Source organism: Phascolarctos cinereus, unplaced genomic scaffold (assembly GCF_003287225.1).
Source record: "Phascolarctos cinereus isolate Bilbo 61053 unplaced genomic scaffold, phaCin_HiC Scaffold_4;HRSCAF=312, whole genome shotgun sequence".
Lineage (NCBI taxonomy): Eukaryota > Metazoa > Chordata > Mammalia > Diprotodontia > Phascolarctidae > Phascolarctos > Phascolarctos cinereus.
Genome location: NW_027555847.1, coordinates 21,418,566 through 21,432,811, shown reverse-complemented (window position 1 = coordinate 21,432,811; position 14,246 = coordinate 21,418,566). Strand labels below are relative to the sequence as shown.

At 40.1% G+C, this 14,246-nt stretch overlaps 1 protein-coding gene across 1 annotated transcript in view; it reads right to left on the bottom strand.

Annotated features, from left to right (window-relative positions):
- SLMAP (sarcolemma associated protein) overlaps positions 1-14,246 on the bottom strand; it is a 167,877-nt gene that overhangs the window by 90,750 nt on the left and 62,881 nt on the right. Inside the window, 3 exon segments of the mRNA XM_020969105.2 lie at positions 3,795-3,831; positions 7,307-7,379; positions 13,450-13,597. Coding sequence (XP_020824764.1) covers positions 3,795-3,831; positions 7,307-7,379; positions 13,450-13,597 — 258 coding nt within the window.

Genomic DNA, 14,246 nt, shown 5'->3' with positions numbered 1-14,246 from the left:
GAATCATCAAACTTGAGATATTTCTTATCTGAGTCTCATAAATTCTATTTGTGTACTGTCACTTTTTTGGAATACTTCCAGCAAAGTTTGACAATTCTTCAATTATACTGTTTAGAATTCTATTTTTTTTTAAAAGATAAGAGATGTCAGAAATCATGACATCAATAGATTCTAACCTCTCCTAGGACTGTTAAATACTTTTTTTCAAACTTTCATTTTTATTAATTTATTTACTTTTAGTTTTCAATATTCACTTCCACAAGATTTTGAGCTCCAAATTTTCTCCCCATCTCACCCCTCCTTCCACCCCAATGGCACGCATTATGAATACCCCTTCCCCTGATCTGCCCTCCCCTCTATCACCTCCTCCTTCTCTTATCCCCTTCCCCTTCTATTGTCCTGTAGGGCAGGATAGATTTCTATACCCCATTGCCTGTATATCTTACTTCCCAGCTGCATGTCAAAACAATTTTTAACATTTGTCTTTAAAACTTTGGTTCCAAATTCTCTCCCTTCCTCCCTGCCCACTAACTCTCATTGATAAGGCAAGCAACTCAATACAGGTTATACATGGGTAGGCATACAAAACACTTCCACAGTAGTCACACTGTGAAAAACTAACTGTATTTCCTTTCATCCTAGCCTGCCCCCTGTTTATTCGATTCTCTTTTGATGCTGTCCCTTCCTCAGAAGTGTTTGCTTCTGATTACCCCTCCCCCCCCAATCTGGCCTCCCTTCTATTATCCCCATCTCTCTTATTCCCTATTTTCTTGTAGATTAAGACAGATTTCCATACCCAACTGAGTGTGTATGTTATTCCCTCCTTAAGCCAAATCTGATGAGAATAAGATTCACTCATTCCCTCAACTTCCTCCACTTCCCCTCCACTAGAAAAGCTTTTTCTTGTCTCTTTTATGTGAGATATTCTACCTCTCCATTTCTCCTTCTCCCAGTACAATCCTCTCTCATTCCTTAATTTTATTCTCCAGATAATCACCCCTTCATCTTCAACTCACCCTGTGCCCTCTATCTATACACACACATACATACATTTTTCTTCCCCTCCAACTACCCTAATACTGACAAAGGTCTCATGAGTTACAAATATCATCTTTCCATGTAAGAATGTAAACAGTTCAATTTTATTAAGTCCCTTATGATTTCTCTTTCCTGTTTACCTTTTCATGCTTCTCTTGAGTCTTGTACTTGAAAGTCAAATTTTCTATTCAGCTCTGGTCTTTCCATCAAGAATGCCTGAAAGTCCTCTATTTCACTGAATGACAATTTTTCCCCCCTGAAAGATTATACTCAGTTTTGCTGAGTAGGTGATTCTTGGTTGTACTCCTATCTCCTTTGACCTCTATAATATTATATTCCAAACTCTCCAGTCCCTTAAGGCAGAAGGTGCTAAATCTTGTGTTATCCTGATTGTGTTTCCACAATACTTGAACTGTTTCTTTCTGGCCGCTTGCAATATTTTCTCCTTGACCTGGGAACTCTGGAATTTGGCTATAATAGTCCTAGGAGTTTTCCTTCAAGGATCTCTTTCAGGAGGTGATCGGTGGATTCTTTCCATTTCTATTTTACACTCTGGTTCTAGAATATGAGGGAACTTTTCCTTTATAATTTCTTGAAAGATGATGTCTAGGCTCTTTTTTCAAGCTTTCACGGAGTCCAATAATTTTTAAATTATCTCTCCTGGATCTATTTTCCAGGTCAGTTGTTTTTCCAATAAGATATTTTACATTGTTTTCTACTTTTTCATTCTTTTGGTTTTGTTTTACAATTGTCTTGATTTCTCATAAAGTCATCAGCTTCCATTTGCTTCACTCTAAATTTTAAGGAAGTTATTTTCTTCAGTGAGCTTTTGGACTTCCTTTTCCATTTGGCTAATTCTGCTTTTTAAGGCATTCTTCTCCTCATTGCCTTTTTCGACCTCTTTTGCCATTTGAGTTATAGCTATTTTTCAAGGTGTTACTTTTTTCAGTATTTTTTTGGGTTTCCTTTAGCAAGCTGTTGATTTGTTTTTCATGATTTTCTTGCATCACTCCCATTTCTCTTCCCAGTTTTTCCTCTACTTCTCTTACTTATTTCTCAAAATCCTTTTTGAGCTCTTCCATGGCCTGGGACTGATTCATATTTTTCTTGGAGGCTTTAGATGTAGGAGCTTTGACTTTGTTGTCTTCTTCTGGTTGTATGTTTTGATCTTTTTTGCCACCAAAGAAAGATTCTATGGTCTGACTTTTTTTTTTTTGCACAGTTTGCTCATGATCCCAGCCAATTACTTGAGTTTTAAACTCTTTGTTAAGGTATGGATCTGCTTCCAGTGTGGGCAATGTCCTGTCCCAAGCTTTGAGGGTTTTGTGTACCTGTTTTCAGAGATACTTCTAGGGACCCGTAAGTTTTCAGTTCTTCCAAGGTGGTATGATCAAGGGTGAGGTGTTTACTCCTTTCCTGGCCTGTGCTCTGGTCTATAAGTGACCACGAGTACTTGTTTCTGTCTTGGAACTGTGAGGAGGATTCCCTCTTCATCTCTACGACAAGCTCTACCACGCCAGCATTCCTCCTCACCCCAGGACCACCACCTAGAACTGCAACCCAGATCCAAGCACAGGCAAAGCAAGAGAATCCTGCCTCAGCACCAGCAAAGAGATCCCTGTAATCCCCTTCTGATCAGCCACTCAATGCCCCCTCTGTCTGTGAGCTGAGAGCTCCAGAAGCAGCCACCACCCTCAGGGCCACACCAGGTCTGGGGCTGGACTGAGCTCCTCTCTCACAGCAGTCTATACCTTTCCTACTGACCTTCTAAGTTGTCTTTGGTGGGTTGAGAAGTCTGGAAACCACCACAGCTCCCCTTGATTCAATCCCCTGAGGACTGCTCCAGGTTCGCTAAGGCCTGGTCTTTGCCTGCGTGGCACACACTGAATTGCACTCCTCTCCCAGCCCAGTGCAATCAACCTTTCCAATCAACCATCCAGGTTGTCTAGGCTGGAAATTTGTTTCATTCTGTCGTTTTGTGGGTTCTGCTACTCTAGAATTTCTTTAGAGCCATTTTTAACAGGTATGTGGAGGAGTTTGGTGGAGAGCTCAAGCAGGTCACTCCTTGTACTCTGCCATCTTGGCTCCACCCTCTCTGTTAAATACTTCTTTAGGTTTTCCAAATTCTCTGGAAAATAAAGTGATTTTTTGAACCTATATTTCCACTGAGACTGCACTGTCTTCAGGTCCGTTCTCCATTGTGGTTATTGTTAAATAGTGGTTAATTAGTATAAAAGTTGTCATACCCATTTATTGAAGGCTTCTGATTTTTTCATTTCTATTCAGGTTATTTTTATTTTGTGATTTTTTTTTTCAGCCATCCTTCTTTTACTATCTGTGTGGCTCTGGGCAAGTCACAACCTCCTGGTTTGTGAAACTGACAACCTCAGTTTCTTCATCCGTAAAATGAAAGGGTTGATCTTTATAGCTTAATCTCAAGGTCCCATTCAGCACTAGGCCTCTGATCCTGATACTTCTAGATGCCTTTTTTTTTTCAATTGGTGGGAAGATGGAAAAGGAGCCTGATTCACTTTCCACTCCTCATTAGAACAGGCACCAATACTCAATATTAACAGGTCTGTTTCCCCTCCAAAATTTCTTTTGCAGAGTTGCATATTAAAATAAATGTTTTATTCTACACACTTTAACAAAAGATGATTGAGCTGTAAAGGTTATTTTTCTTTTTCATCACTAGTAAAAATTTCCCAATAAAAAGACGGATTTCTCAAGAAACACAAACAGTAGAAATAACTTACTTTGTCAACGGGACTTGGTAATGGAGCATGGATGACACTGAAAACAAGCAAAAAAAAAAGCATTTAAATCTAACAATTTTTGAAAGCAAAGGGTTCAAAAAAACCAGAATGAGTCCTGCAAATATATAACTCACAAGTTTCAACCTTTGACTTTTATATTTACTACTGAAGAAAATAAAAGAACAATTTGTACTGAATAGGCATAACAGATACTGAAATATTTTTTAAAAATTAATAAATTTGCAAAGTTCCCAGAAAGTTTAAATTAAAACAAGTACACACCAAGCTTTCCACAGTAAGCAAGATATCTTTTCAGGATCAGATCAACTTCATTTTTACAAATCAAGTTCTATTTTTAATTTACTAGAAGGTCTTCTATTGAAAGGATTCCCTACAGTTGATCCTCTGGTAAATTGAACAATTGTTAAAATACAAACTCTTCCTAACTTACAGCCTTCCCTCAGAGTTATGTACATCAAGGTTCTTTTTAAACTGCATATAACATGCAATAAGTTCTTACAATTCTAAGTGCTTATTAGCAACAGCGATGTAAACCTACCATGTGAACAACAAAGAAAAACTGAGATAATCAAACAGCCAACCTCTTATCACTGCTTGCCATTTAGTTTAAAAAATCCCCACCTTCCCAAAAGTTGACAGACAATATTAATTGCAACTAATTGCGTGATAATACTATAAATGTCAGTCAGAGTGGCCATGAGAATAGCGCGTTAGACACAGCCAGCCAGTGGTCATGCCCATGTGGTCTAAAGCAGGACCACCAAGCTCAGCCTGAGCTCAGATTTCCCTCAAGTCTAGAAGCTGCCAGGTGGGGCTTTAGTGGGATAGGCTCTCAAGAGGAAGGGAATGGCATTTTGGACACAGAGAACAGTATGAACAATACCACAGAAGGTGCCTCAGCACCAAATGTCCAATGTGGCTGGAGCCCAGAGGGTGTGAAAGAAACTGGCTTTTACTTGACAGCAATGAAGACACTCTGAAGAGTTTTGAGCAGCCATGAAATAGGGTAACAGGTTACTCTGATGGTGGTTTGAGAGCAGAGGCAAAGACTGCAATAATTCAGGGAAGAGATACTATGGAAATCCAATATATTTTGGACCAACTGGGCACAGGAAACGAGTGACAAGAAGAATAGGTTTTAGGGGAAAGATGCATTTCATTTGGAATACAGTGAGCCCAACTCCTGTTCCTAACTCGATAATACAATCCTGCATTAAGCATCACTCTGTGTCTTATACAAATTATGAGCTCATCTTTTCTTCCATTTTATAATATATCAAGTGCAGTGCTAGACCAGGGTATAATCCTACCTTTGAGCCTCACCATCTGTGTGAACTTAGACAAGTAACTACCTAAATCTCCAGTCTACAAAATGGCATGAGGAGAATCTCATTTTATCTACTTTAAGAAGTCTTGTGAAAATCAAAAGAAATAACAGGCATGAATGGGCTTTATAAACGGCAAAAGTGCAATTTAAAGGTAGGCCAGGTGGGGCAGCTAGGTGGTGCAGTAGATAGAGCACTAGCCCTGAAGTCAGGAGGACCTGAGTTCAAATTTGACTTCAAACCAAACACTTGACACTTACTAGCTGTGTGACCCTGGGCAAGTCACTTAACCCCAATTGCCAAAAAAAAAAAAAAAGACTTTCTAGTTGTGTAACAACATGCATGCTACTGAAAGGTAGGCCAGGATGGCAGAAGCTTTTTTTTTTTTAAAGTATAAACAGGAGGCATGTGCATAAACACGTCTGTGCATAGCACGAAAGGTAAGACGCTCACTGCCATACCTAGAAGGCCCCACATCTAGTGTTTCTCACTTAAACTTAACTCAGTCATCTTAATAAAAACACAATGCATCATAAACACACCAATGCTTCAACACTTGCTCCAAGGCCTTCTCACTTCTCTCCCATTCCATTTCTTGGCACCATTTTTTTTTTCTTTTTCTTTTTCTCTTCCTTCCTTGACTTACCAATTGTTCTTCGTCCCTCTCCTTGCTTCCTAACATCGCCCATACACAAATCAGCACCCCTGACGCCTGGATGTGATGGGCATGGAAATGTGGTTCTACACCTTTCAGCTGTACGTTTTTCTGGGCGCTGAAATACACAGACTACTAAGCGCAAGGTGAGTATGGGGGTGGGGGGGTGGGGAGAGATGTTTTTTCAAGTATAATGGATTAAACTAATCGTAGAGTAAACATTGAAAAGCATTAGCATAGTCACCACTTAACTTGAAATTCCTGAATTTTAATATTCATAGAACTGATTAGAAATTATCATGCATAATTAGAAGCTTGTGCAAGTATATAATCCCCATTTTTAAAGTGAGAAAATCAGCCCCAAATTATATTTACCTGCCTAACATGAGAAAGTATAACGAAGGGGCAAGGAGGATCAAGAAAGAAGCCAAAGGCAGCCCAGACAGCACTCATCTGCTGAACCATGGGTAAATTTTATTTTATTAAGTGATTCTGTTAAATAAAGTCTGAACATTACAGAACTTGTGGGACCCCAAATTGTTAAGAATAGCAAATGAGAAAGCTTTTTGCCTGTGGGAAAAATTTCTGCTTTAAGTAAAAATATCTTCCATCACTTTGCTCACGAGAAATAAGGTCACCATTGCCTTGCTACACTTCTTATGGGCTAGGTCCAAACCAACCATTTCCCAAATAATACAGCAAGAGGAAAAACATTCATTAATGGTGTGTCCAAAGGAAATGACTGAAGAGCGATCAGATCACTTTAAGAATCACCAGTCTTCAGGCTCAACTCAAGGCTTCTGTGTCTTTAACGATTCCAGAAAAGGTCTAGCTTGAGGGGCTCCAACTCCAGTTGACAAGCTGCTTCATCCACTTATTTTTCTTCCTCTCAGTCTCTGAAAGACTCCTTTCCTTCCCCCTTCTACCTTTTCTTTTTTCTCTTCACCCCTCAAATCACAGAAGTAGAAAAGAACCCAGAAGTCATCTGGACCAACCCAGAGCTGAGCATGAATCTCCCCTTGAGAGCATGTGCCAAAGGGGGCACTTAGGCTGTACCTGAGGCCCTCCAGTGAGGAGAAGCCCATATCACGTTCAGACCCTCTGTGAGGTAGATGTGCCCCCTATACCTTCCACCCAATGCTCCTCATCTAGCCATCTGAGGTCAAACTCAACAGGGACAATCCTCTTGCTAAGTGACAGCCATTCACATAACTGAAGACAGCTATCAAGGCCCTACCAAGTCTTCTCTTCTCTAGGTCAAACATTCCCATTTCCTTGAAACACCACTGTGTTAAGTCAGGAAAACTGTGTCTGAGTCCTTGTTCTGATGTTAACTCCGTTTTCTTCCGGGCAGATTGTTTAGTCTTTCAAAGCCTCAGTTTCCTCATGGGTAAAATGGGAATGATACTACTGGCACTGCTTCCCAGAGTTGTTGTGGGGAAAGCACACTGTAAAGCACTACATATCAATCTCAGCTATTAACATCATCATCATCAAGGAACTATACTTACTCTGACCGTAGTCGAGCTTCCATACCATCTGGTAGAAAAAGTTTTATTGTGGAAACAATACATCCATGGGTAACTAGGAATAATAATAAAAAAAAAATTTTAAGTACAATGAGTAGGTTAAAAAGAAGCAAAATTTCAGAACACTAAAAAAAAAACAAACTGCGACACAACGTTCTCTGGAGTCACAGCGTGGTGGGGTTTTTTAACCTTTTTTTCTTCATGTTAGTCATGTTATAAAGAAGTATTAGAACCAAAGGGAGGATCCACGAGAAAGAAGAATCAAAACAGAAGAAAAAAAGAGATCAAACAGTCTGCTTCGGTCTGCACTCAGACTCCACAGCTCTTCCTCTGGGTGTGGACAGTATTTTCCATCACATCTATGAAAGTCAGTTGCTGCACAACGTGGCTATTACTGTCTGTGTACAGTGTTCTCCTGGTTCTGCTCACTTCCCTCAGCATCAGACCATACAAGTCTTCCCAGGTTTTTCTGAAGTCTGCCCACTCATCATTTCTTTAAGCACAATAGTATTCCATTACACTCATATACTACAACTTGTTCAGCCATTCCCCAACTGATAGGCACCCCCTCAATTTCCAATTCTTGGCCACCACAGAATGTGCTGCTGTGAATATTTTTGTACATGTGGTTCCTTTTCCCATTTTTACGGGTTTTAAATACCACAGATCCAAGTGATGTTCACCTCCTAAGCAATGAGCCAACTTCCTCACTTCCAGGAGCTTACAGTCCGAAAGGAAAAATTAAGTTCCTTATACAAATAATAACCACAATACAAAGTACTGGATGATAAAATGCTAAAAGAGAAAAATAATCTGTCCCTCAAAGAAATGCCTGAATAGTAGAACCAAGGAAAAGAACTAGCATGTGGAAAATCTATACTAAGCACCGCATCTAAAATAATGGTCAGTTAGATGCAAGGAAAGTAAGAGATACTGTTTCCTGGTCTTTAATCACTGGCACTAAAACTCAAACCTTTCTCAAGCTCACATGACACCACCACAATCAAAATGTAAAAATGATCAAACCCAATGTGCCCCCTCAACTAACGGGAATCCTCCAGTGCCTCAGCGCACGTTGGCGAAGACCCTGCATCCCCAAAGGTGATCCCAGGTGCTATGTAGCCAGAAAGGCTTCCAACTACAAGACGGTCTACAAACTATAAAACTATATGCCTGTTGTCCAAGGACCGGTCTTGCTGTGCTGGGAAAGGCTAAAAGCCAGGATCAAGTAAGGAGTTATTTTTGGCTGTGACAAATCTTACGTAAAGGAGGCAACACTCTTCACTTTACAAATATCCACAGATGCTATGAGAACAGCTTTCTAGTCAAAAATCTCTAATTTATTTTTAGTCAAATACCCACAATTTACATTCTACAAGAGAATACCAGGATCAATTATGGCAGAGCCCATTGTCTTCCTGGAGAGAATTCAAGGCTGCACTGAAATTCCTGGGCTTTAACAACGCAGTTTTCTTATTGACCTTCATGAGACAGATAAAAACAAGCACATTTGGTTATCCTTGGCAATTTCTGGTCATTCTAACTTCCACAATATTCTGTCATTTTAAAAGTAACATGAAAAAGTCAAATAAGCTTTAAACTTTGGGAGACCAATGTTATACATGCAAATAATGTTTAATGTTTAAAATAAATTCAAGAAACACACATAGCTAAGAAGTACAAATGTAACTAAAGACACCAAGAGAAGGTGGCTAGCTACAGCTCAAATTGTTTCAAGGGGACAAGATAAAACTCTAACTCTTCACACACTCATTTTAGAATTCGGCATTATACAAAATGTACTTGTACAACTCAATGTATTCCAAAGCTTCAATTTTCATAAAGCTTTGTGGTAAGAATGTTTGTACTTCTTCATCTCTGTGGCCTTACATTTTTCTTCAAATTATCTATAGACTAAGATGGCCACCTTAATTAGCATTTGTGAAAGCAATGGGGAATTGATAAAGAGCTTGCCAACATTATCTCACATAAAATATTACTTCTTTCAGGCTTCAAAGAGCTTCTATAATTATTTCGTTAGACTCTCTTCTCTGAGTTTTTGGTTCACGACTCTCTCTCTCTCTCTTTCCCTCCCTCCCTCCTGGTTCTCCTCCTACCTCTCTAACTGTGCTTTCTCAGTCTCCATTATTGCTATACCCTCATCCACATCTCACTGTCTAACCAGAGGTATACCACATGGCTCTGTCCTGGTCATTCTTCTCTCTCTATTACTTCACTTGGTAATCTCATCAGCCCCCATAGATGTAATTACTATCTCTAAGCTGACAGCTCTCAAATCTACCTAACCTATCCAAAGCTCTCTGCTGACCTCCAATCTTGCTTCATCAACTGTTTTTAAGATGTCTCAAAATGGATATCCAGTAGACACCTTAAACTCAATATAAAAAGCTCTGAACCCCAAACAGAACTCATTCTCTTCCCCCTTAACTCTCCCCAACCACCATCCCCATTTACTATAGAGGGCAATGCCATCCTCCCAAGCCCTCAGGCTCACAACTTAGAAGTCATCCTAGACTCCTCATTATCTCTCAGCCCCATATCCAAGTCGGTGCCAAGGCCGATAAAGCTCCCCCTTTCAGCATCTCTAGGATACACCCCCTTCTCTTCGCTGACACTGTCCCTGGTGAAGGCCTCCAACACCTCAAACCTAAACTACTGTTAATAGCTGCTCATGGATCTGCCTCTCTCAAGGCCCTCCCAACTCCAGTCCAGTCTCCATTCAGCTCTCAAAGTGATTTTTCTAAAGTACAGGTCACACCATGTTATCCTTAATCAATAAACTCCAGTGGCTCTCTATCCCCCCAGGATGAAATACAAGAAATTGCGTTTGGCATCCGAAGTCTTTCATTACCTAGCCCCCTCCTACCTTTCCAGTCTTCTTACACCTTGACAACTTGTACTCTTCGTTCCAGTGACACTGGCCTCCCAGATAGTCCACGAAGAACACATAAGTGTATCTCTCATTTCAGCTGCAGGCACATTCTCTGGTTATCCCTCACTTCAGGAATATTCTCCCTACTCCACTCTGACTACTGACCTCCATGACTTCCTTTAAATCCCAACTAAAATCCCACCTTCTACGGGAGGCCTTCCCTAATCCCTCCTAATCCCAGTGCCTTCCCTATTAATCATTTCCTATTTATCCTGCATATAACTTGATTGGCACATATTTATTTGCATGTTGTCTCCCCCATTAAATTATAAGCTTTTTGAGGGTAAGAACTGTCTTTTGCCTCTTTTGATATCCCCAGCACTTAGTATAGTGCCTGGCACGTGGTAGGCTAATTTGCATCAGTTTTTAGTAGTTAATGTCATTTTTTTGCATTTATTTGCATGTTCGGGCTCAATGAACAATCAAGATATATTGCATCTGGTCTTGTAGTCAGGAGGACCTGAGTTCAAATCCAGCCTCAGACATCTGACACTTAGTAGCTGTGTGACCCTAGGCAAGTCACTTAACCCCAATTACCTCACTGAAAAAAAAAAGATATAATATAAATTGACACTTGATATTCTGCTACCATTAAATGCATGCAGCATAGGGCCTAGATAACTAAATATTTGTTGAGGTGTTACGTAATACACTAAGCTATCTTTGTACACCATTCTGTTTTCAATATTATCAATGACAGAGTAATTTTCTATTGACAGAGCAATTTTCTACACATACACACACACACACACACACACACACACACACACACACACACACACACACACAGCCTCTATACCAAGGAGAAAAACATGTCAAAAGGTTGTAGGTGTTAAGAGTTGGGATTCCAAAACTAAGCCCTCCACCTCCACAACCCTGCATCCTTTCCATTGTACCATTGAATATCTGAGTAGAATGTACCTGAATAGCGACATGCATAGCATTCTACTAAGATCACTGTCATTCTCCCTCAAAAATCACAAGAGACTAATAATGTGCAATCATAATTTTATAGACAGGAAAAAAAAACCTTCTAAGATCTACACAGTCTCTAACTTGTGAATAGATTTGTATTCCCAAAGTCTACAAATCAGAATAAATTTAAACAATCCTATAATAAATTGTAGTTAAAGTTATGAGTCAGTCCACAAAAATATATTTAAACCATGAAGTGCCCAAAGCACAGTACTATGCTAATTGTCCTACTGCCTTGAACCACCAGCTATAGTAATGCTTCTATTAAAAAAATGTGGGGGCAGCTAGGTGGCGCAGTGGATACAGCACCAGCCCTGAAATCAGGAGCACCTGAGTTCAAATCCGGCCTCAGACCAAACACTTGACACTTGCTAGCTGTGTGACCCTGGGCAAGTCACTTAACCCCAATCGCCTTAAAAAAGAAAAGAAAAAAAATGTGGTTAAAGTTCCAAATGGGATGCTAAAAGCACCTCTTCCACCTCCTATGTGTTCATCAGCTAGCACAGGGAAACCCTCTGGAACCAGACTAGTGTTAACCCTTTGGCTTGAGGAAGGAGTTAGAGGAATGAGAAGCTAAGTAAAAAACTGTTGGGCTAAGAGGACAAGAGGAAAATAACTCGAGATCAAAGGTTTTGCTTTTTCCTTATCTGTTGATACCTATTTCCACACAATTGTTTCCTCTATAATCACATATTTTTATATTAGGTATTTAAAAAACCTTCTGGAAAGGGGGCCCTAGGATTCACCAGACTGCCAGGAAAGTGAGGGAACAGGAAACAAAAAAACAGATCAGAGCTCTTCTCTTGTCAAGGCCAAGCAACACAGGGAAGTATTATGAAATAAGAGTCTCCTCCTAGCAAAAATTCCCTGGCAGGCTTTTAAAGGTGCCCAGTCACTCCCTTTATTATTTTTTGGGAGCCCCAAGTACAAGTTCACATACTTTCCTTTCAATTTGTTGCTTTGGGCACTTGCAACCAAGGTTTCTCTGTGTTCCACTGCACAACAGGAACAGAGAAGAATCTCCCAACTTCTCCCCAAAGAATAACACAGCTGTAGACTTTCAAAGTTTATTATTATATTACTAGGAAGAATAAGAAATAGATGATGGGTTTTAAAAACCCTCCCTTCCCATTTCTCCACCTTTTCATCTTAACCCAAACCCTGTGAGGAAAGTCTACACAGATTCTAATGGTGTCTGTGTGCACACAAAGAGCTCAGGCAATATTCATTTTTGCCATTTTTTAAGAAAGAAATCTCATGTTTAAGATCTGGGCACTCGGATCTATAACAGGATAGGGGTTGAGACACAGTGAGTAGGAGCTCTGGAGCGGAGTGGTGAGGAGATGAAACAAAGTCTAAGGATATCAAAAGAGATCTAAACTAAGAGAGAACACTAAAAGGGAGAGGGGAGCTTGCAAGGATTTAATCCTTGCCCTTACCTTTTTTGCTGCTAGTGCTTACAATACACACCCCACTCACAATGCTTCAAAATAAACTGGGCAGTTCTATGCAGTGATGGGGTTCAGGAGCTCCAAGAGAGAGAAAGAAGCAATTCTGGCACTGGAGTTCTTCTGGCTACCAGCCAACCACGCTGCTCAAAATTTACCTCTCCAATATAAATATTTTTTATTTATGATATTGAAGTGCCCAGGCTAGCCTACACTACTGGATTATGCCATAACACAGCTAAAATATAAGCGAAACAAGATTAACAAAATAGCCTTGCGGAAGGCGGCTGAAGGAAATGACACTAACTCATGTTTCTCTTTAAAAACACTTTGCTTCTTTCCATTAATGAACTCTGCTCAGTTTGCTTTGAAATAGCAAATGGAATTCAGCCTAGTAAGGGAAGAGGGGTCCAGTAAACTAAGAGAAGCCTCTAAGTTCCTTTGAAAACACGACAGCTAACTTTTACTTTGCCGCAAGAATTCCAAGAAATGCCAGCCAACTGCTTCATCGAGCCCCGCATCAGGTGTTCTTAACCTAGCATTCAGCAACGGCCTTCAACTTTTACCCAGCTAGTTCATACCAGGTCGTCCTCCCTGGCCACACAAAAACTCCATCGAGGGCACTGGAAGAGAACTTTGGTTCTGCTGCTCAAATGGAGTTTTCTCAGGACGCGATCCAGGCCAGAGCTATCAAACACCCAGCATACGGAACACATGACCCAGCCACCTCATCAGACCCACACTCTTACCTTTTCGGGTGTTTTCGGTCACATCTACACCAAACTGGATAATGTCACCAGAAAGAATTTCACATGGTGGACTTTCTTCAGATCCTCGACTCAATCTCTGGCTATTTATAAAGGTACCGTTACTACTTTTAGTGTCTTGAAGATAAAACTGCAAAAACAAAATGAAAAGGTTTGGATGATGACAACAATAACAGCTACAGGTCTATAAGTGGGAGAAATCTGCATATTTTTGGTTTTGTTGCTGTTATTCAATCTTTTCAGTCATGTCTGGACTCTTTGTGAACCGGGGTTTTCTGGACAAAAATACTGGAGTCGTTTGCCATTTCCTTTTCCCGCTCATTTTGCGGATGAAGAAACTGAGGCACACAAAGTTAAGTGACTTGCCTAGGGTCACACAGACAGTTAAGCGTCTGAGGCCAGATGCTAGGGTGGCAAAGTGGATAGAGCATTGGGCCTGAAGTCATGAAGACTCCTCTTCCTGAGTTCAAATCTGGCCTTAGACACTTACTAGCTGTGTGACTCTGGATAACTCTCTTTAACCTGTTAGCTCTGTTTCCTCATCCGCAAAATGAGCTGGAAAAGGAAATGGCAAACCATTCCAGTATCCTTGCCAAGAAAACCCCAAATGGGGTCACAAAGAGTAGGATATACCTAACTAAAATAACTAAATTTTTAAAATAAGGATTCTCTCAAAAAAAGAATCTGATAGAATCACGTTTTTTTAATTTGTGCAAACAGTTTATATTAGAATTAATTGTTCTTTGAATGTTTGCTAAAATTCACCTGTAAATCTTCTA